The sequence below is a fragment of the Strix aluco genome, chromosome 3 (genome assembly GCF_031877795.1).
Source record: "Strix aluco isolate bStrAlu1 chromosome 3, bStrAlu1.hap1, whole genome shotgun sequence".
NCBI lineage: Eukaryota > Metazoa > Chordata > Aves > Strigiformes > Strigidae > Strix > Strix aluco.
Window position 1 is genome coordinate 33121869 of NC_133933.1, and position 24287 is coordinate 33146155.

The 24287-nt window shown below is 36.7% G+C and overlaps 1 protein-coding gene across 10 annotated transcripts in view; it reads right to left on the bottom strand.

Annotated features, from left to right (window-relative positions):
- Positions 1 to 24287, bottom strand: part of THADA (THADA armadillo repeat containing) — a 167408-nt gene that overhangs the window by 128269 nt on the left and 14852 nt on the right. For 7 of the 10 annotated variants that reach the window (XR_012622436.1, XR_012622437.1, XM_074818029.1 and 4 more), the window contains exons 16-26: positions 23771 to 23919; positions 22696 to 22906; positions 21163 to 21298; positions 20674 to 20810; positions 20098 to 20256; positions 18762 to 18919; positions 13766 to 13875; positions 5992 to 6124; positions 2954 to 3067; positions 1708 to 1830; positions 944 to 1035 (exon numbers count right to left, since the gene is read on the bottom strand). Coding sequence is in view for 7 of the 10 variants with exons in the window: in XM_074818029.1 (XP_074674130.1) it covers positions 944 to 1035; positions 1708 to 1830; positions 2954 to 3067; positions 5992 to 6124; positions 13766 to 13875; positions 18762 to 18919; positions 20098 to 20256; positions 20674 to 20810; positions 21163 to 21298; positions 22696 to 22906; positions 23771 to 23919 (1522 nt within the window). In the remaining 3 variants the exon portion in view is untranslated. Of the gene's footprint in view, positions 1 to 943; positions 1036 to 1594; positions 1675 to 1707; positions 1831 to 2953; positions 3068 to 5991; positions 6125 to 13765; positions 13876 to 16123; positions 17117 to 18761; positions 18920 to 20097; positions 20257 to 20673; positions 20811 to 21162; positions 21299 to 22695; positions 22907 to 23770; positions 23920 to 24287 lie in introns of those variants that run through there. The other 3 variants (XM_074818032.1, XR_012622438.1, XM_074818034.1) reach the window with 3 other exon arrangements.

The following is a 24287-nucleotide window of genomic DNA, read 5'->3' on the forward strand; positions in this document are numbered from 1 at the left end:
GAATTTTTGAAGGTAAATCCTAACAATTGCCTTCTTTCAAAAACTGCCTTGATTTGAAAATCCATTAGGAATTTCTGAAATGGTTACCATAATATCTATAGTGTGACCACTCTATGGCCCCACAGACCCACCCAGGAGTATTTTTTAATGAGTTTATTCTGCGTCCAAGGTTATTTTCACATCCCTACTGAAGCAGGAACCTCAGCTACAGAGCACAGGGCATGGGCATGCTTCATTTGCTGCAGAAGCTAAAGGAAGGGGCTGAATGCCAAAGAAAACATGGAGGTGCTTGTGCACTAACTGGAAGGCGCAGAGAAACAGGAATGCTCAGGACTGGGGATTTTTAAGAGTCAGAGGAGAATTGGCTTTATGTAAGAAAGTGAAATAGTAGAGGATCTGGAGCCGGACTACAGAGTTCAAGGGCAGAATCCCTTGGAAGAGAAGCAGCTTTGCAAGCTGCAATTTTTGAAGCTTGGAGGAGAGAGACGTGAAAGAGGGACAGGGTGTTCCAGAGTAAGAAGACTAAAGGCAAAAAATCTCAGATGAGTAGGGGTGAGATTACCTCCAGGTCTGCTCTAGAGAGAAGGGAACACACATGTGATCAATCGCTCCTCCTTCACCCCCCTATCTTTGCTGTCAAGAGCAATAGGGCTAGTTTGTGACCACAAGAGAGATTGGGCATTTGGAAGAGCCGCTGGTATCAAAACCTCTCAGCAACATTCCCATTCTGTGAAATTGCACGTGAGTACGAATTAACTCTCAGTGCTTAATAGCAGATATTTTTGGCCCTACCACTTATTTCCTGGCAGCACAGTTTAAGCAAAGCTAGATGTTTTTGTAACATCATGATTCAAATATATCCATAAAGCAAGCAACATTTTCAAATTGTTGTTGGCTAAGGTCATGTTTTGCAAACTTACAAATGGTACCAAGTGAAGCTTACCTATTTTTTTTGGCATTTTCATCTTTCCCTCTTTTAACCCCAAAAATTCTTGTAATCAGAGCACTAAAAAGAAGGGTAGATGAATTTCTTACCTAAAGGAAGAAAAAAAGAACATGAACTAGGTTTTAAAAATCCCTTTGAAATGTAATAATATTTTTAAATACAGCCACTAATGTACAGTCAGAAAGGACAGAGCATGCCTACTGTTCAGAGGTCAGCACATGGAAACAATTAATTCAGACCATGGTTCCTCTTAATCAAGATGGCACTAATAGAAAGTTCAGATTTTTCAGAGATGTCCATCTTTAATATAAGGGATACATCCAGATTTCTAGTGGTTCAAAGCATTCACCCATACGTAAGGCAGATCATGGTACGTGCTACTTAAATATGCCATATGGAATACTATCTTTTATTGAAAAGCAAAGTAACAGTGCGAATGAATGTAAATGCACCCCTTACTAGCTAGGTGCACTGACTCAAAATTTAACAGCCAGATATATTTTTATCTATAAGGCAATCTTTTTCCTTACTCTTTGTCAGTATGAGCACTTCACATTACAGAAAAATGAAGTAAAATCAAAAAACGTGACAAAACGACTACTTTTTTTCAGGTCTACATTATTCTTTATTGTACCTTAAAATATTACACCATGTAATATTCCAGAAAATCGTGGTGCTGCCATTTATAAAAATGACCAAAGCTTCACTGAACAGCACCGCTCCATATCCTGTTAGAGAGGCAAAATTAAGAATTAACTTACTGCCCAGACAGGTGACGTAAAACCTAGAATTGCTGCCTGTATTCCATCTGCAACATAAGGCATGATGTTTTCACCTAAACGTGTATCCCTGAACAGTGCCCGAAGGATATTTAAAGCATGAACCTGTGGGGGTAGAAGAAATACAAGAAAAATATATATTCATTGGAAAATATCTTAAATTTAATGTATGTTAATTACAGCAGTGAACAGGCGAAACAAAAATAAAGTGGTGTAATTGTGCATATGGATTATTTTCATATTAAAGACAAAAATACTGCTATTAAAAAATACATTAAAACAGTGTAGCAGTAAACACTGTTAAAATCAATTATAGTTTAAAAATATATTCCCCTAACAAGTACAGTCCAGGCATTGCAAGCAAAGGCCACAGCATTCTTTTTTCCTTAGCTTATCATAGCTGTAAAAATAACTTTCAAAGTTTAGAATCATCTTTTCCTACATTCTTGACATGCTGTAGATACTGTGAGAAAAAATAAACTACAACTCACAGGAGGACAATATTAAGCTAAAACTGACAGCCAGGCTTGCTTCACCATATGGAGCATTTTGTGATATTTCTCTACTCTCTGTAGGGGAAGGTGGTAATCTGTGTAGCTTCACAGCCTTTGACAAGGCTACATAAATTTATACCAGCAGAAGATCTGGCAGAGCCATCAGAACATACTTTTATGTATTGTCAACAAATTATGGCTTGCACTTACAAACAGAAAGATTAAGCATTTGATAACAACATTTTGAAGACAAAGATCTTGACTTTAAAATAAAATTTTTATGCATTCCAAATGTATATATTTAAGTTTTAGAAGTTACTAAGTATGCATAAAATCACTTTTCATGTAGTATTTTACTGCACACAATATGATTTATACAACTCTACATGTAAACAAATGCTTGCTTGTTAATTTCCTTATAAAAAGGAAATTACTCATCTATAATATACTACAGGCAGTAAACTGATCATGTAAATTCAAAATCAATATGACTGTGTTTGCTGTACTAGGAAAAAACCTCTGAAATTATGCCCAATCCATTTTTTAGTATTTTATGCACCTGCAAATTCCAGTGGCTTCATAACCTCTGCACATGCAAGCACAGTTTAAAATCTAGCTATAGATAATAAAAACAAAACATCCTTATTAAAAAGCACACACAAATTTCCTTAACTGCTTGAAGTAACACAAACACTTTTTTGACATTTGCCTTCTGATGAGAGGCTGTATTTTACCTGTGGAATTACACTTGACGATTCATTCAAAGGTGCAGCCAAAGACATCAATTCTTTCATTGTCATTTTCAGCAAATCTGTTTTGCTCTTCTTTGGTTCTGAAGCTAACAAAGCCTACAGAAAGTTTAAAAAAAAAGAAAATAAGAAAAAAACCCAGGTGTTTCTAGCCATTTTTTCACTACCAGTTCTGCTCCACATTCCTATATTTACCATATGATAGCCTAGCTTCTGACCATACACAAGGACTAAAGAAAAATTTGCAAAAAGTTTCAGTTTTAACTGTTAACATTTTGTTCAAAGCCTCTTAGCATTCAATGTTTCAGTAAGAAAATTTTGCTCATGCACTATCCATCTGCCTAAGAATATTTGCTTGTATATAACAGATAATAATTTATCACACACCAAAAAATCATAGTATCAATATTACAGCAAAAGTATCTGCCATATTATACATACTTACATTTCCTAGTATGGACATTTTTTTACTTTAATAACATACATATTTAAGATGGCATGGGCTAGTTAAAATATAAATCCTGGTTTGCAGAACAGGATAAAACAAGCAGCACATTTTTAAAAGGAGAGAAGAGATGCATCCATCTCCAAACAGTAGTTCAATGGGTAGGATATCCAGCTGAGATGAAAATCCTCTAATTTAGTCCTCTAAAATTCAGGACTGGAGTTACAACAGTCTTTCTCTTCCTGGCTAGTAGCTCTTGTTGAATTTGTCCAACTTAGTACAAATGGATAATCATAAATCACTTATTTCTAATAAAAAATTATTATCCATTTGTGTTTTGAGGCTGAGAGTCTGTTCAGCATCAGTTCAAACAAGATATTTAACAGTACTTTGTATCACATAAGAACAACCAACTGGATCAACTGCAAGCCAAATGAAGTATAGAGGTTACGCAGCAAGCCACAAGTAGTCACTGTCAGTGTATCAGTACCTTTAACAATGGGACAGAGAGGAAACAAAAGTATTCCTGAAGTATAAAATAGAGGAGAATGAACTGAAGACTAAAATTTCATACCCTAAAGAATGTTAAAGCTGTAACTAGTATTTCCCCACTATTTCATCACCCACTAATTAGAGCTGCACCCTTGTACTGCTAGTAATAATATTTCTATTTTAAATAGGTCATTTAAAATGCTCATAACCTTAAAAATTACATATTATCATTAAAACAGATGTGTTTTAGTTAAACGAGAGTAAATGTCACAGGAAGCAGATGGCAATGAGACCACACTGAGTCTCAATTTTATGCATTAATAAAATAACCTTATTATAGTACTGTTAGGATATGCATTACAACTTGTATTTTTATTATCTAAATGCAACATGCTATTTACGGCTTAATCCATTTTACCGAGTGCTACAGGCACATTCAGAATTACTGCCAAAGAACACTATCACCTCTCTTTACAATAAAATTGCAATTTGAAAATAGATTATTTTAGACTAATCCCAATGTTCATTTCAAACCTTCTCATAATTGACTAAAATAACTTCGTACTCTTCCAGAGCTGTCAAAACAGAAGCATCTGACCTGTTTATCCAAACAGCTATGGCACAGCGCAAGCTTTGCCATATGGACTCAGTAATGTAGGCCAACTGCAGACTACACACATTTTCTGCAGTGGGATACTGTTGGGTCCACCTAGTCCTTACATTAGACAGTGTAACTTTTTACATGAAAAATTGATTCAAACATGTTTGTTTTTTCATATTCTCAGGATTAATGCTAGCTAATGCCTACTGGATTCAAGCTTTGTGGTGAGAAGGGGGAAACCAGAAGACATGAAAACACCAAATTCATTTTGCAGACAACTTACAGATATAAAAGGGAAAGATCATTAACTGCTGAAATTGAAAAGGAAAATTGTCTCTAAAACCAGAGCCCTACTTCTGATCTCTGCTGCCTAGCACACAGACATCTAGTGAAGCCAGGAGCAGGCTGTGACTGACTTAAGAGAGGTCAGACAGAAGCAGGCTGCCTCAACTTTCTCAGGGCAAATTCGGAGTGGAAAACAAGCAAGATGAATTACTCTGGCAGAGAGAGCTTGCTCTCAGCAGTCCCTCAGATTCTTGGAACACGCTTGAGACTATACTTCAGCGAGCGGAGAAAGTTACAAATCATGTAGTTAATCCTGGACTCCTGTCTTAGAAAACTGGTCAAAAATTAAAATGATGGAGGTTAATTTAGGGCAAAGCAATCATGGCCACTTTAAGGAGCGAAGGAATGGAAACAGTTTAAGTGTAATCTGCAGCACTAACTCTGCAGTGACTGACCCCACAACGATGCAGACGAGCATCCTCAGTAGGAGATGGTACCTCGAGCTAAGACAAAATGCTGCCAGCCAGCCGATCAGCCATCAGTTCTGAACTTAGCAGAAGCCAGAGGCTGGGATGTGTGGAGCTGATGGTAACAGGAGTGGGAAGACTGTGGGAGCCTGGCCCCACTCTCACAGATAGATCTTCAGTAACCTACTCATTCATTGCACTCAAGACTGTCAGCCAACACCAGTTAGTGTGACTCTCTTACTTGATCCTGCTTTATTAACGTTGAGTGGATTTCCCAAGTTCTTTGTAGTATTTTCTAGGCCACCATTTTACAATTCTATGATGGTCTGTTCATATTTTACCACCCTCCCACTTCACATGGAAGCAGCACAGAGTTACATGGTTAACAGAGCGTTACTTAATCTGTGAACTAATTTATGAATTTGCCAGGATTATTACAACGGCCACACAGAGCCTAAGCTCAGTCTTTTGAAATGCTATTCAAATCTACCTCAAGCCAAAAATCTCAAGAGTCAATAGAACTGCAGTGCTAAACAGTGCCAAACATGGTTTAATTATATTCGGCTGCTTGGTTGCACAAAGGCAATCAAAGTCTGTATAAAAAAAGTAACTGTTTGACCAAAAGCGGTTGAATTAAGAAAAACAAATAAATACGTAAGTGTATTCACCAGAAAGGACATGAAGAAAGGACATGAAAATAAATTAAGTCAGGCATAATAACATTAGTTGGTACCTGTATGTAGAATGGAATTCCCGCACTACGTCTGGTTGCACATAGTGTAGATGAAGGATCACAAGATTTGATCTCTTCTAACACACAGCTTAGCCACTGCTCTGGCATCTTGCACAGACTCTCACTGTTACATCTACATGAAACAAATACATAAGAATCTAGGACAGAGTCAAAGAAAGCATTTAATGACCTTAAGAAATATTTCTTACTGTACATGAACATCTCCAAGCATATACACAGATTTTTTTAAGCAATATGACAGAAACTTACAAAGGAATTGTACATTTTTCCAATGTTGGTACAAATTGTATTAACCCTACTTATTAAGTGCCACCAGTAAAAGAAATTTCAGTGAACAGAAAACAGGATTCTGTGCTTCAGCACTGCAACTATTCTCTTCTGCCAAGAGCTATTATCCTGTTCTGGAGAAGGAAAACAAAGACATATGCACATCAGTCACTGTGTAGGAAGTGACACTTCACAAATTCTTATCTTTGTTGTCACACAGTAGCTGATGCGTGACCCTTACGTTAACTAACATATACAATTATGGTTATAACCATACAAAACAAAACTGAAGTCCCTCACAGTAAGCACATATTATGTAAATACCCCTGCAAACCTCAGAGCAGTAGAAGGAATGAAAAACAAGACATACTGCTCTTTTTAAAATACTACATCCATCAAACTTTTGGTAAAGCACCTAACTGCTCTCCTGTCATCAAAATACTCCTCCTCTGCAGCTATAAACCTCAGCATTACCTGAAAGCAAAGGACTTCCAAGGACAAGCAAAACTCAAGTCTACTTCAATTGCTGGTGCTGATCAGTTCAATGAAATGTATCATATTCAGTGTGCAAGACCAGCTCATTAATCTTATGTCAATGTTCCAAAAGGATCATTCATTGTTACAAAAATTTCTATTAACGGGACGTTATTATTAAAACCTGCCACACTGGTTTGACACGCGATTCAGAGTAGAAGAAAGAATTAATCACTGTGGGCAATACAATTGCAGTTATCTCAACCATGCAGGACTTGCCTTACCTAAAAATATAAACTATAATTAAATTCATGACTAAGTAGTGAGACTTTACGGTAAGACTACAATCAAGTTTTCTACCTAGGTGACTGAAATAAAGAATTTAAAAGAAAAGCCAAAAGGCAGCAGGTACTGATATGAAAACCAAAATCTAATGGAAGGTCTACACCTACTCTCTCCTTCTTTACCCTCATCTTATTAAAACAAGAATTTAGGTAGGCTTAAAACCTGATACCGAACAATAAATGAGGCTTTAACGTGTAGCAAAACCCTCCTTTCCTTCTTTTACAAAATAAACAGAAAACTAGCAATGCAGAAAACAGAGGTCACAGGAAGTGCCAGACAGGTCAGCAGAAGACACAGCAGACTTCTTACTCTTCAGTAATTCCATTAGGATTTCCACCACAGGTTTCCTACACTGCTGCCAGGCCTTCTCATTTTTTAAGGGCAGTGCCTCCTCAAAACAGCAGCCAGGATGCAAACCATCAGTCCAGAATGCAAGAGAAACATGGCTTCACAAGGGCTATGTCACCTCACACCATGGCATAAAAGAAAGGCGCTTCCTGCCCCAAGCCCATGACAGAAGCAATCCAACTAATCTGGAAACTAACAGTGAGTTCTCTTTTCTTTGACTTTTCTCTTTCTGCTGCTGATAATTAGCTTCCCCTGATTACTTTCAGGACATGTTCCTTTGCTCGCTTTTGAGTACACAAGGAGGATGCAATTCTAGGTTTGAGACCACACAAAACTTATCACAGATCTCCTCCGTGGGTCTCTGCAGCCAGACTCTACTTCGCAGTTCTCTTCATCCACATCAATGCAAAAGTTACTACTTCTGATCATGTGTGCAGCTGGTCTTACCTCCCTAGGTAAGCAGAATTTAAATGTCTTCATTTAGTAATGCAAAGAACAGTGCTCATCTCTCTTCAGTATGTTATCTTAGTATTAAACATCCCACAAGACATCCACATCTGCTGTGGTGCAGACGAACACAAAGTAAAGCATTAAAGAAATATTTAAAAGTTGCTACGTAGCATACCAAATATTTTATTCTTAAGTAAACTGAGGGGATTTTCCCCCTTCAGTAGTAGTAGAAAGAGAAGAAATACACTGAAATCCAATAAACTTCAGACTCCCTTAAAACTGTATTGCTTTGATCTTGCCACAAGTAATTCTACCTTGTTCAGTCACCCACCAAGGCACTTTTTTTTTTTTTTAGAAAAAAGGTGAAAGTGTTATTGCTTTAAGGTTAGAAACATTAGAGACTATTGACTTTGCAATGGAGATGACTACTCCCTTAAATTTGGCAGCTCCATCTCCTTATGGTCTGGCAAGAAGAATATTGTCTTAAGAAGCAGGTGGCCCTAATTTTTAAGAATAATGAAGCTTTACAATGTAAAAATGGTGGTCTCAAGCTCAAATGTCATTTTCCAGAATGAAATAGTAATTATTTTTACCAGATCAAAGAAATAGCACTGATAATTAAAATATAACACAGTAACTTGATACACAAATTACTTAAGATGCAGTACAGTAAGTGTTTTTCCACAAATTTCTGTCTGTCCTTCTGCCGGTTATAATAATTTCATACATGCCCCAAACCCTTTCTGTGGTCAGTATCAATGAGTGCAAAAAGCCTAACAATCCAAAGTTAAAGCTAAACCCCTTTCCCTAACTCATATGGCTGTATTTTCTCCTATCCAAAATTAATGGTGTGTTAAGAACAAAGGGTCAATCTTGAATTTGGCCTTCTTGGATGTCAGCGGTTAGTGGCATAAAATTCACGTGACCAGATGCAGTTTCTACATGGCTATATCCAGAATTCAGTGTTTCCAATTGCTGTAATCAGTCATTATCTGGGGAAAAAGGGGTTTTCTTTCACCATTTTTCCTCTGTCAGTAGACCTGTAGTATTATTCTTTTTCATGTAAGTAATGTGACTCCTATTCTTTATAAAGCTAGTCTCCATACTGCCCCTGGCACTTCTCAGACAAATAAGGAGACAAGAATCTCGCCTCAGAAATACATTACTATTCAAGTATAAGTCACCCTAGAAAATGTCTACTTTTAAGAACAAGTCCTCTGAAACTACAAAGTCCTTCCACCTGCATCCTATTTTTCACAGCATCTCTCTAAATGAACCAAAATTTTCCAAATTATGTAGGTGCATTGAGAAAGGTGCTGGTTTGAGGTTTCTCTAGCAGTAAAGCAGAGCAGAGAGAACCTTAGGTGGCCTCAAAATTTCAGAGGCAGTATCATAACCCCTATCTCTCTCTTTCACCAAGTAGGAAAAGAAATTGGGGGGGTGGGGGGGGTGGGGGGGTGGGGGTGTGATTATGAGCAGTTAAAAATTAACCAGTCTTTGAACTGAGCAGTGCCTGAACATTGTATCTTGTACTTCATTATACAGTGTACTTCCCAACGCCACAACCATCACAATACTAAGAACAGTTCCCCCCCCCCATTTATTTCTCTCCATTTTAGACTCTTTCCTTCACATCTGATTATACTTTTCCTGAGAAGTTAGTGACAGTTCTAGTACATTCCACTAGAAAGCCCATCCATGATTTTTAAATTTTAAAAGAAGTCTTCATAGCAGACCATAAGGGCCTGGGAAGGCAAAGAGTTAACAGCCACTTCAGATCAACAAAATGAGGCAGAGTTTACTGCAAAGGATTAGGAGGGTCTACTCCCAGCTCCCCAACAGAAATATTACAGAAGATCAGACACTGCTAGGTACAGATGAGTAATTTCCACTGATACTGGATTAAACATTTGTAAAAGCAAAGCAGGGTTTTTCTTTATCATTACAGTTTTCCAGAAAACTGTATGATATAGTCCTAACTTGTTGCATATACAGAAAATTGTGCTCACCGAGTTTAATTTAAGCTCCAATTTGAACATTTAAAAATGTTCAAAATACATTATTCCTAAATAAACACATTGTGCTATATGACATAACTCTTCCCAAACTTTCCCCTTGCATCCTGCAACTTTAGTGAAACAATGCACTACAGCTACAGCTATGCAACACCACGGTTTTGAGATTTACAGAAATCTTCATGTTCTACTTGATCTGTCAGAAAAGCTTCACTAAATGAAATAAAAGCAAAATAGGCAAAACAGCATTTGGAACAGACAAACTGCTTGGGTATTTATAAGTATTATGGGAGATTCAAGTTTAAGACAGATACCCAGAGGCTTCTGGGTACTTTCCCCAACCACCATGTTATTGTACTAAATGAGTATTTATAATTCCTCAGGGTCTGTGACAAGAAAATATTTTTTCTAAAAAATTGCTTATTTCATTGATATGAACATTGCTTGTTTTGTAACAGCATGGTTTTCTGAAGGTGCAGCCACAGACAATACTAAGCAGGCACGACAAAGGGAGCATTACACCCCCAGAACGAATATGAACAGGGAAAAGGAAGAATGGTAACTTGCATACTTAGAGCAGACTCAGCAATTTACATCCAAATATCAAGACAGAGATCAAATTTCATCAGGTTCATAAGAAATCTCTGTGGAGGAAAGATTTTTCTTTCACCACTAACTCAGACAGGTTTGAATACCATGGCTCTGTCTAGAAAGAAGTCTACTCTTGGTTCTTACAAAGACTGGTATTTAAGAGTTGTATAGCTAAAAGCAAGCTCAGATGGTAAATATTCCAGTATAAATTTTTAAGAAAATGTTTGGCTATAAAAGTGGAGGACCATGTTCAACTGGAGTCTTTCATAAAAGCATGCAAAGAGATTTGGTACAGCCTTAGTGACAGATTTTTCACTGGGTCTTAGAGAATGAATTAAAGTGTCAAGGATGCTCCTGTAGGTCTTGAGTTCAATTCTGTTCAACAAGGTATCATGTTTAAGCTGTACATTACTATAAGCTGCCCCAGACAAAGGTTTTCTCCTCTGGTATTTGTGGATGCTGCAGTAAATAAATATAGAGTCTGGTACACATGCTTCAAGACTGTTCGTGAGCCTAGCAGCTATGGAGAGAGGTAGGCCAGTTTGGATTTACCTGCAGAGTGGAGCCCCTCAGCTGTATCAGGGTAAATGGAAAGACTCTGGGACACTCAACAGACCTGCAAGGCAACTGCAGTCGCTGAGAGACAACTCACCCATTCTGGAGAAGAGCCCCAAGATACTCCTCGTATCCCAGGAGTACCAAACCAAAGAGTCATTGGCTATTCTGATATCAGTCTCCTTTCTCCTTCATTTTAAATACAAATATTAGCCTTGAGATCTATATTTCCTGGCAAATATCTTCTTTCATTGAAACAAATGTATTTGCACAGAGCTGTTCTCTGTTTCTTTTAAACTGGCTTTTCCCAAAGGAGTACTTGCTCTACGTGAAATACCTTAACTTTTTTTTAAACAGTATTACTCTGATGGTCAGACTCTCTTCAATCTGATGGGAGGAATAAATCCTTTGCAACTAAAGAGGATTGCACAACTTAATCATGGAAATTTTTTTTGCATCAACATGTTTATAGTAACACACAACATACCTACGGTTAACATCCTTCAATATTCAACTACTGTTTCTATGCATTCTATACTGTTAACAGCTTACTTTATTTGGAATACTGTATTAATTTAATGAACATTCAAAGAAGTGTTACCCAATATGAAAATACCAGCTTTTGGCACAACATATTTTAATTTGTCACTGTTATGTCTCAAAAGATGACCAGTGCCTTAACTTGTTAGTTTTTTGTTATCTGAACTTATTTCTGCCTTTGGAAAAAAAAAAAGGCAAGTTTCACATATGAGACTAAGTTTAGATAATGATACAGAAAGTCTTAAATTATGCTGTCAGAGGCCTGCAAGAGAAGCACTGAAAAGAATGAAGGATTTTACAGCTGGAGTGGGCATTGCCTTTTTTTTTTTTTTAATTAAAAAACCCCACTACTGCAAGTGCAGTGTCCAATTCAGGAGACTGTGTGAAATAGTGCATAGTGTGCTGAAGTATCTATTAACAGCAGCCAGAAGTATGCAGCAGAGAGCAGAACAATGTTTTGTACTTGACTTGGAAAAATCAAAAGTATAAAATGTCTGTTCTGTAGCCCATTCAAATTAGATACCCTAACTGATAAGACAACACAACCACTTCTCTAGAAAGTTGCCCAGATAAGTGGGACCACCTCAACTGTTGTCCATAGTATGTTTCCAGTCACTCATCTTGGCAAGCTTTTTCTCACTCACACTCTCAAGACTCACAGCACTGAAAATAGAAAAGATCTAGCCCAGCAGGGATGTTAGTAAGAAGCCAGCACAAAGGGTTGTCACCAGGCAATCATCTGATACATCACCTTAAATCTTCCTGAACCAAGTTTTCATAGTATAGAAAAAGAAAACAACATTTACACAAATGTATATAATGTATATAGACAGGCAAAAAGATAAGAACAGTATCACACATTGATTTCTTTTTTTCCTTGTTAAGTAAATAATCAAGTGTAAAGTAAGGTTGTGTGAGCTCTCAACAAACTACTCAGGCCAATTTAAAATGCTTCAGATTGCTAGCATATAAAAGGAAATAACGTACCTTCCACAAATACATCACCCACAGAACCGTGGCTTACAGTTTAACATCTCACTGGCATACAGAATGAAGGCCATAATGTGTCAAATACCAATTTCTGTAGCAGTGCTTGTACCTATACGCAGCTACCCCACTGACATGCCACACCAGAGACCAACCCGCAGTTCTGTTGGGAAAACTGTCTGAGGGGAGACATGGTGAACCTGGTCAGGCAGCTGGCATGTACTAGAAACACCAAAACTGTTTCCATCACCAAATTTATTTTTACTTAAAAAAAACAAACTAACAAACCAAAAGGAACTACCCCCTCTTTTTTCCTCCACACCTCCAAAATAAACAAGAAACAGATCAGTGCATCAAACTGTCCCACTTGGGGCAAAGGGGAACATCGGGTTACTTAACCTGGCATTGGTGTGAAAATACAGGTACTTCAAATTGAAAATTTGACTGGTCTTTCTAAAAACTACATTTAAATAAAGCCACCAAAACCCACAAAGTCAGCAGAGGTTTTGGTTTGTCTTCTTAAAAACTGGCTATGATATAATCACTACATATCACAAAAGAACATGACCAACACTTGAAATAGGTAACTAAGCACGTAATGGAAATTCCAACGCTCTTGCCCAGACTTCAGGACAACTCTGCTCATTTAGTTCTTCTAGGAAAGTATAAAGTTGCAAGGGGAGAGAGAAAGAAAAAAAACTGAAAAGATTGCATATCACATCTTGTGATGCACTGCCAGGTAGTCTTCCAAATGTCAGAATATGCAACTCAGTGACAAGTAATAAAAGTTTCCAGGAAAACATCCTGGCTGAAACAAAAAGTCTGGCATTCATTTTCATAAAGGGCTGGGGAAGGGGGGGTGGGGGGGAAGAATTCGACACTCTTCTTTTCCCAAGAGCTCTTGAGAGCTGTTCAGTAAACTAACATGCCAGAAATGGAGAAAAATGCAGCAAGCATTAAATGTCTGTATTGTCTTTCAATTCCTAAGCACCATCTCTAACCATAAGTATCACAGTCCAAGTCACAGACATCATGTAACTAATGTCATAATCATGCCAACACCAAACTCAAATAAAATCCACATGAAATCAAGGATCTGCTTGCACAGCCAATTTCAGGATCAATGCTGCAGTTTGGTAAAACTATTACATTGTAAACATAGTAAGTTGTCCATCTTCTACCTGGAAAGCATTTCCGTAAGTTGCACAAAGCCAGCATATGCCAATTCAAATGCACCCCTGTGTCTCGATTGCAGCAGATGATGTTTAAAGTAATCCCCGATATTTTTAACCTAAAAAAGAAAAAAAGAAAAAAAGCTATTTGAAATTCTATATAGACAATTCATTTATATATGTAACATACTTCTGCAATTAAAAGCAGCGATCCTTCCCCTGATTGGAAAAGCCACTGAAAAGCAAAAAGCAACTAGAAGGCCTATCATAAAAAACCACTTACTTTAAGGATAACAAATATTATACTCTATTTTTCAGGTTACAGGGATAGTGCTATGTTCTTAAAAAAGGACAAAAAAATAAATGACATAAAATAAGCTATTTATCCAAGAGGAACACTCTCTAATTTTAAGAAAAGAAAGGGACAACTCTGATTTTCAGAGGAAACAAACTTAGAATCCTTCTTGTTTGCCTTCACTCTAACCTAAAATCCCAAAGAAAATACCTACTAAATCATAACGGCAGAAAAAACATCTACAAAAATATCTGAGACAGATAAGAAATTCAAACTTCAAAAGTTGTGTCAAAGGGAAACAAATCTACCTTAGCTATTTTTAAGGTTCTAGGACTCTACATAATTTTCTTTGACTACTAGAAACAATTTTAAAATAAAAAAGATGTTGTATGTATGTAGTAATGAGACCTACATTTAAAAGTCTCAAAAACCTAAATGCTGTAACTAAACTTTCAACGATAGTCACTTCCTAGAGCTCCACCAGGATACCAAATTTTTAAAGCTGTTTAGAAACTTATATTTTTATAGAATGAGATTGTGTGCAGCGGTATGCTTTTTTATCTTTTCTCTAATTCTCAAGGTCTAAATCAAACTTCTAACTTTCAAGGTCTAAATCAAACTTCCGATATAAACTGTTTAAAACACATAGCACATACTTAATTCTATCATGCAAAATTTTCTTCAGGAATATTTCCTGAGAGTTCTTCAGCAAAAGGTTCTTCAAACCTCTTCTATAGAACCAAGCATAAAATCATGTCAAGTTTCTTATAAAATTCTGCTTATTGTTATTTATAAAATAACATACTTTAATAGTCTGACAAGTAATTAAGATGTCAGAGAAGTTAATGTCATATCCAGCTATATGGTTTTCCAGCCTGCTGTTAAGTAATTCATATTACCCAAACAATGAGGTTGTAATAATTAAAAAAAAAAAACAAAACCAAAAACTGGAGACTAAGTCTACTTATTGTTTCCTCCAGCTAAAACCTAACGTGAAACAAACAATAATTGGAGATATTTGAGCTAAACCAGTTATTTTTCCAAACGGATTTTAAGCTAGGTTATGTAACTACAGGGTTTCAGCTTTCTAGCCCAAAAGCAGGAGTGAGTGCCCTTTTTTCAGAAGGAACTGACCCACAGACAGACCAACTCTCCAGGTGTGTAAACAAAACCAAACCAAGAAAACCATACACATGCAAATCAAATTACTGTCCTGTTCTACCATCCCCTTACGTTTCTAGAATAATTCATATGGATGGGGGGGGGTGGGGGGGTGGGAAGGGTGGTGTCACGTAACTTTCAACTTTACTATTTATATTTCTGACCTTTTTGCAACAGCCACATTGACTAGAAGCTTAGTGCAAACTGAACACCGATATATTAATTTCCACTCATAGGCCAGATTTTGAAGAAAAAGCACTGCCATAACTCAGTTCTCGCAAATGACATAGGGCTGATCCTGAGGCAAGTGCATAAGCACGGATTCTTGTCTAATAGCATCATGCCATCCATGGGCATCCAGCTTTCCTGTGTCATAAAACCAGTACTTCATATGTCAGGATGAAAAACAAGTCAAGGAATTAATATTTTCTACATCACCAGGAAGATCCACAGCAACTATAAGAAAAGGTGACCCTACCAACTTTGCTTGCACGGGAAATAACACCCCAGTTCAAGTTAAAATATTCAAATGTGGAGTAGGGAGCAAATATCTTAAAATACATTTGATCATCTTGGTCAAAAATACTAGAGTACAACAGGTTAGTCTTACTAAGGCAACAAACAACAATTTACGGGGCTATGCTCACTGCTAAGACCAAGAATCTCAGTATTCAAGACATAAATTCTGTACAAGAGGTTCCAAAAGTGATCTGACAAACAGTTGGTACATTTGTGCCTCCATATCTTATTTTCCTGGCAATAAGATGACACTAAAGCAGGGTCCTGCATTCTAGGGGGTATTTTTTTCAAACCATTAGGAGAAGATGGCTTTAAAACCCATAAAGAACTGCAAAAGCATCTCACAGTTAGAAACAACTAGTAGCCAGTGAACTATTGGCAACCATACTGACCTCCAGAGGAGATAGACTGAATACATTAAGAACTGGATAAGAGTCGTCTTTTGGTGGGTTTGGGGTTTTTGTTTGTTAGTTTTAAAGTCTTCCTTGAATAGAACAAACTCCAACGCAGCAATGGGAGCCACACTTCTGCACCAGTGGCACAAATAAGTAACAAGTACTGAAGATTGTCTTGAAAGGCTTCTGTATACTTCAGTGTTCCAACCACAAGGGTTCAGATCGCTCTGACTGTTGAGTTAATACAAGCAGAACACCTGGCATTGTGACAGTACTGTCTTTACTTCTGCTGCCTGTTGCTTTTCACTTTGGTATACAGCTCTGGCAAGCTTATCTCCCAAAATCATCTTAAAACTTCATAGGCGAGATAAACAGGAGTTTAAGGAAGAGCTAGAAGTTCCTCCAGGCTTGGAGCACTGTCTCATGATTTGCAGGTCATATGACAAAATCAACACACAGTCTTCATTAGGTATCATTTTGTTGATGATGTAGTGGTTACTAGGACGTGATAGTGTTTGTATTGACTGTCTTAACAGGCAAAGCTTTGAGCCTGCCATCTCCAGGCTTTAAGGGTTAGATAGAGAATGAAAAGTAGAATATGTATTTAAATACAGAGATTCTTCCAGATGTCTATTCCTATGTCTATTTTTAAAGGCAAAGCAGCCATCACAAAATGGCTTAGGCTTTCAAGACTGCCAGTTCAGATACACTATTTTTCAAATACAGTATTTTGATCACTATCACTGGGACCTTTTGCGTGAATAAATTGCGGCAATAACACTGATCCCATAAGGTACAATTTAACACAGTTACTGATCTAGACATGAAGCAAGATACAGGGCAAGGAAGGCTTTGCAACAGGATGACACAGAATGGCAAGTGGTGCCACCAGATTTTTCTCAGCAAATACTTAGCCCTGACTCAAGGCAGTATGATCAAAGTTTCTCTCAAGTCTTCCCCCCCTCTGTATTCTTAAATCTCTTTTAATACCTACAGAATAAAGAAAAAGAATGGGCAACTTTAAGGGAAAGCTTTACATGCATAAGATACCAAAATCCAATTCTTTTATTTCTCAACACTGAAAAGTATTTAATAAAAGCCTGAAGCCACAGCAGTTCTGGTATTGACATTTCTAGTCATTTATGATGAAACCCCCCCTTTTTTTTTTTTGTACAATACGGTAATTCAAGTTACAAAAAGTGGAGAGAAAATGCCCCCACTTTTTCCTATAATTGTTATACATTCAGCCAAACTGTATTTCCTTGTGTATTTCATTGAAAGCCTGAGGAAAATCAGGATTTCAGACTGACTTCTCATCAATTAGCATTCTTCAAATTAGACATTCTGTTTTACAAGAAGACATCAGAAGCATAAAGAATCTAACAAGGCATCTATAGGGAAAGAAGATATGTTGCTTAATAACATCATTTCTGAAAGGGCAACTCTTAATGTCTGTTTTCTAAATAAAGATAGAGATGCTACAAGCTAGAGCTGACTCATTCTAAAATACCAGTTTCTTTTTGACTTGGAGCAGATTAAGGAACATAATGGTGGAAACACGTATCTGTTCTCTCATCTACCCTCCAGACCTCTGCAACAATACAAGCACAGCTGTTAACCAGATGAAAACATGAAGGCTAGAGACAATGCAAGAATAGATACCAATATTATTTCCATGGCAGCACAACATCAGATAACATAAGAAATAAGATCTGCAGTACATTATACTATTATGTATTTTAAGATGGAAAGTTCTAACACCTAAGGAAAAACTAAGTAAGTATTTTCTGTTGGAAAGAAAAAGAGGTTAAAAAGTAGTATGTCTTGCATATTTCAATCTTCCATGTAGAGACTGGTTTTGTTGAAACCATATGGAAATGAAAAGGTCATCAATTAAAAACAGAAATTTAATAAACACAAAATATTTCCCAAATAAATGCCTGTGGTAATCTAATTTCTTGTAAACACTGCACTCAACATTCTACAAGAGACCCAGATGGCATATTAACATTTCTGATCTCTTAAATCAAAAAAATTAGAGGAAAAAGAGAGTCATATTACAGAAAAATTATTCATAATTCAGTCTCCTATGGAGGAGAAGACTACAACTAGTCAGCATGTTTGACTTTCAGAATTACTGATTAAAAGTTCAATTAATGAAGAGCTTTAGTAAAATCTCAACATCTAGAGTGCAAAATGAAATAAAAAGCACTTTGAATATGAAGTCAGTTTAGAAGATTTTTAGCAACTCTATTAATGCCTAATATATACTGAGAGAGAGAGAGACATGGGGGGAGGGAGGGAGGCAGGTTGGCATTGGTATCCCCAAAGACAGCATACATCTTATAAATAACCCAATACAATTAGAATGAGTATTCCTTGAGTTTGTTAACTACGTGTAATTTCTTCACTTCTCTGTTACTACTATAGTTATGCCCTTTGAATACCACTTTATCAAAAAGTAGACTGTTAACCAAGTATAATAAAACAAAACCATGACCAGAACATGACAATAAAAAACCAAAAAACCTTTCCCAAACAGCATGCGGATTTAAGAAAAAAGTTTTCTGAAGACTGTCTTCCTCCCACCACCACCCCAAAAGTGAAGGGTTTATAATAAAAATTACTTCCCTACCTGTTCTACAGTAATCAACCCATCTGAAGGTTCAGATGTAGCCTGTGAAGGCAAAAGTTTACACAGTGTCCCTAAGAGCAGAGATACTTCCTTCATGCTTCTCCAGCAACACACAAGAACCATCTGAGCTGTGACGTCACATGTTTGCCTTTCTTTACCTTAAAAATAAAAACCAATAAATGTAGTAGTGTAACTCATGGTTCTCAAACACAGACTTGCAATTTAAATTTCATTTATCCTGATCTTCTTACAAAACACAGTTAACTATGAAAAAATTTCTAAACTTGCTAAACAAAAAGATAATTCAGTTTTGCTGACCCTAATTGCTTCCACTCCTGAACACTCACTGTATTTTATTCCATGGCAGCAGTATACCATTTTACCAGGAAACTGCTATTTTAAAGAGTACAAGTCTTTTGGTCACAATTGGTATTCACCTGCACACTGAACTATACAAACACCTACAACTTTGGAGCCAGACTCTAACAAACTCCAATCATCAATCCATCACTCACTGTATGTTACTTGGTTTTCAACCCAGGTGCCCCCATAAGAAGAGGCCTTGCAAAGGCATCACATTTCTAACGCAACATCCCCATCTGGTGGCCACTGTGCCACTTCAACATAGTTACAGACTATTTTTCATGAAACAAAACTTATGGCCCAACCAAAAATACTTTAAACATAGGAAAAAACATGTGAGGAAAGAAAGTTCAAATATTTAAGACTTTAAAAGCTTGCATAAACTATTAAATTTAAAAATGTACAGAGATTCTATAAATTTATTCTGGCATACATTAAATACGCCAAAGTTTACAATTTCTTTATCAGTGTAAGGCTCAATTTCACAGCTGCTATTCATTAAAGTAGACAAATACTATCTAACATTTTACCACTGCAATCTTTCAAATGGAAGCTTCTGCTTATGTAATTTCATGCAACAAGTTTTACTGCGTGAACATATTTCCCTCTAGTCTTGTGTACACTGGAGAGGGAAATCACACTAACACCTTTCAACAAGAAACGTATTAAAAGTGCTGCTTGACAGAAAAGGTGTTAAAGATTACCTAGCCAAGTGCAGTTAAGGCAATAGAGTCTAGGCCAATATCAAAACAACTCATTTTCACTTTGCTCTAAGAGAGATTAACCACAATCTTCCAGAAACACAGTGAATTAGTCTTTAAAACCGTGCTCATGAATAACTAGCTTCTGACAGATTTATTGAAGAACTGAAACACTGTACAGAGCAAGTAACTTCCAATTTTGATCACCCACGTAAAATGCCTGCTGTATAAAAAATATCTTGATTTAATTACTAATACACCATTGGATTTACCTCTCATTTCTGTACAAATATTTTCCACTGGCCTGTGGTCAGACAGCTTTTCAGGCTCTACTTTGCAGTGTTCTTTCAAAATTTTTGCTTGCATAAAATAATCATTCGTGTCCTGGGGTTGTATCTCATGAAGGATCATCTGCAGACGGCCCACACTTTCTACACATTGAAAAAGAGAAATATTTAAGATAGCTTTGTTTTTTACTTCCAGTTCTTTATACAAATATAATTCCTTTTGGATAATGTAAGTACAAAAGAAAGCTATTAGCACTGAAAAACAAATATAAAACTATGGTGATTACGAGCATTAAGGAAGAAAGAAAACTGGACTTTGCAGTCATCTGTTTTGAAACAGATGCAACAACACAATCTGGAAATGTTTCGGTGGTTTTTTTTGTGAAGAAGTCAAGACAACCTCAATTGGAAATTTAAAAGAGTGGGTTAAGATTATGCCATAAAATGAGAAATTGAAAGGGATGAGTGCTAGCTCTAGTTCTGAATTGCTGTAAGACAAACAGAACTTCAGGAGCTCCAGGTTTTAACAGAATTCTTTTGGGGTTTTGTTTGTTTGTTTACCTGAATCACTATCCATTGGAATAAGACCTTCTGGTGATGAGCTCTGCACCACTGGTGATACTACAGCAGAGAGTCTGTATGACATCAGAATGAGCCTGGCCACCATTTCCTTCCATTCAGTTACCAATGTCAAGTTACTTAACAAAAAACAAAAAACAAAAACCAACAAAATCACAAACAAAAACCAACACAACATGAATTAAAAATAATTTCATATTTAAAAGAAAGAACTGAAATTACAAACGCTTCCGCAACAGTATTTATGAAAACTATAAATAGAGTACAGTCTGAAAAGTCCTGAATTTAACACATACAAAGGAAGTATCCAACAGCTAGCTAAACAGTGCAGCAGCCAGTTAAGAGTTCTAAAAGCCACAGGTACTGGATTTCATTACGAATAACACTGTATGCTTTTATGTTCTGAGAAGCTCTTCCACTGTGCTTAAATACAGAGTTACGACTTACTATTTAGCAGTATGTTTTACTTACTTAAAAGGTAATTGCTGCAAAACCCCAGTTATACAATGCACTCTCCCATACATTGGGAATGATGCTGCTGCTTGAAGCAGAGACTTCTTAGCTTGAAATATTTCTTCTTCAACATTCACCAACAAAAGCTTGATAACTAAAATTTTTAGAGAAATATGTATTTGCATTATACATACATATACTGTATTTTCCAAGAAACAGATCTGCTTTAAAGAAATAGGAATAAAGGCTGTTTACACAACAATTCAATAGAAAATGCATAGCAATTTCCTTGTTTACACTTTTCACTCTTTTGTCATTTAAATAGTTATTGTTGATTTTCAGTTACCTAAACTCCAGCAATATTTGTTATAGTCAGTTTAGTCTGTCTACCAGAATCAAACAGCAGCTGTGAAAAGCACAGCCCAGATCCTATACTCGGGGACAATCCCACAGCTCGTGATGAAGTCAAAAGAAGGTACCTACCACCTACTGAAAGTCAGACTTCACCCTCAGAGCCAGACTAATACAACAAACAGTTCAGCAGAATATTAACAATCAGAAGGTTACAGTTAAATATTTGAATCTTACATTAGCCACTAAAGAACCCACCCAATTTTCAAGAATACATGTGCCTATTTTATTTATATTTATACCATGCGGCATCTCAATGTCAGAATCAGAATTAATTACAGACTCAAATAACGAACTACGGATAACTAACAGGACAGACTCTATAACAGTGAGACGTGAGGTTAGTAATGCATTTGCTTAATTTATGGCAATCACAACCAAATCTCAAAGTCATGATTTCACTGCATATGAAGAAAGTATTAATAGGCATCTCTAGAGAAACCAATAATGGCACAAAAAGTATACAATAGTGAGTTTACTACAAATTATATCCAATGCTTTATTACAAATAATGAATTTAAAGATTTTAGTTTTATTGCAAATTACGAAAGGTGAAGGAAGTCTGTTTAACAAATTTGCCAAATCCGCCATATCTAGAGCCTCTCAGCTTTCATCCAGAGGCATTAAACCAAAGAAAAATATTCCACATGGAAGCAAAGCCTAATTACTGCAGAAATATACGTTCAGGACTGCAAACCACTTGGATAAATGGTTTCAAGTGAACAGAGCTCCAAGGGGCAGCACTGCAAATATCAAGTACTAGAACACGACACAGATCAACTACAGCTGCCTTCGCTCTGGGTGAGCAAGCTTTTAGAGGAAGCAGAGGTTCTTTTCCTGCACTTTATGTGCACAGCTTCATCAGGCTAGCTACCAGGGCCTCAGTGTCACATTCTCTCTGATCAAAATAGTAACGAAAGCCATCTTCTACAAACCTTCTTTTGCCTCAACATAAACAGGACTAGATTAAGGTCTTACTAAGGCACCTGGCTTCTTAGCAGCAAAACAAAATATACTTAAAATCCTATTAGAAATAAGCATCTCTTATTCATTATGCCTCCTACCAAAAGCCCTGAGGAAAAGCAGTAGCGTTTCAAATAAATATAAAAAACATGGGGGTTCATTTCCCCAAAAGCTTACCTGATAAAGTATTCTTCTCCACTGTACTCACTGATGTGTCTTCATCCATCTGGGGGTTATGCTCAACCCGTTTACCTAAACAAATATGCTGTAGTCCTTCATGATGTACTAAAAAGTTCAATAAATATGAAGCAGTGACACAATCGTATGGCTTCGTACTTGTGCTAAGATCCATCGCTGCTTGGAATAGGAGATCTAGATTTTCAGAATCCTGAAAAAAACCCCAATATTGTTCATTTTACAGAGCTTCCATATTGATTTAATTAAGCTACTTAGCACCCTGGAATCTAAGAACCTGCTTTTCAGTAAGTTTCTGGTATGTATTTCTTAGGAAACACTTATTTTGTACACTGATTACCTTACACTCAAAACATGCATGTATGTGTATTTAGCAGAGATACAATACAAACACACTGAGGATGGGGACAGGCATTTATAAAGCAGTATTCAAATATGCTACACTTCACAGGAGGATGGTTGGGGTTTTGGGTTGTTTGGGTTTTTTTAAAATACTGTGTTTCATCTGCTAACAGACATCACAGAGAAGCATAGTTTAACAGGAAGCCGTATTTGTTCACCAGTACTTACGAATTTAAAAGTAACGTTTTATGAAGCGATAAACAGAAAAATAGTATCAAGTCAAAGGGCAGAAGCTGGGAAAAGTCAAAAAAGACAATCAGATAATGAAATCTGAGACCAATCAGAAAGGAAAAGAAACACAGAGCTGAATTTCTTAAAATGCAAGAGTAACCGAGTCAAAATGCCACAATCATTTACAAAGGGAAGTCACAGCTAAGCGAGGAACTTGCATTAACTATTTCTCTGATAGTTCATAGTCACACCCAATGTACTTCCGCAACTCCTTCATCCATTAGCAAAACAATCCTCCTTAGGTAAGGGCAGAAACTGTCTAAAAACATATCAAAGATGCTAGAGATGAGCACCACCGCAGGCAACGCGGACTGACTTCTGATTTTCAGGAATTATGCTTTGCACCTAACCCAAGTACCTGGTATAATACAGAACATTCATCTTTCACTAAATTACTCCTTTTAAATCATTTTTAATTACCTACCTGTAAATTAAGTGCAACATCACGTATTTTCATCAAAAGCCCAAATGCCAGAACTTTTACTTCCTCAAAAGTACTAGTAAAACACTGGATCAAAGTTCGGACACGAGTAGAATCAATCTCCTGATCCAGCTGAAAAACTTGGGCCTGGCCTGTTCAAAGAAATCAATGCCTTACATAGTTTCGCTGTAATTCTTTCCAGAATAACCACTGTATTCGCATTTTGCCTAGCTATACTAAAAGAAGCATTACAGTAAAATTTTAGCTAAAGCATTATTTTAATATTACTTACTTCTCTTAAAAGGTCTTAAATGTCATGTTTACTGTTGCAAAAAAAGGCTACCACATCCAAAAAATGACTCTCAGTAATACAGGAAGTAACTTACTGACAAAAACAGAATCCCATTTATTCACATTAAATTCAGCATTGAAAATAACCTCTATTTTAGCTTTGCTTAAAGATTCTTTCCCTGGAAGTAAGTAGTAGTAGAAAATAATTCCTCTCAGAAGAGGTTTAAAA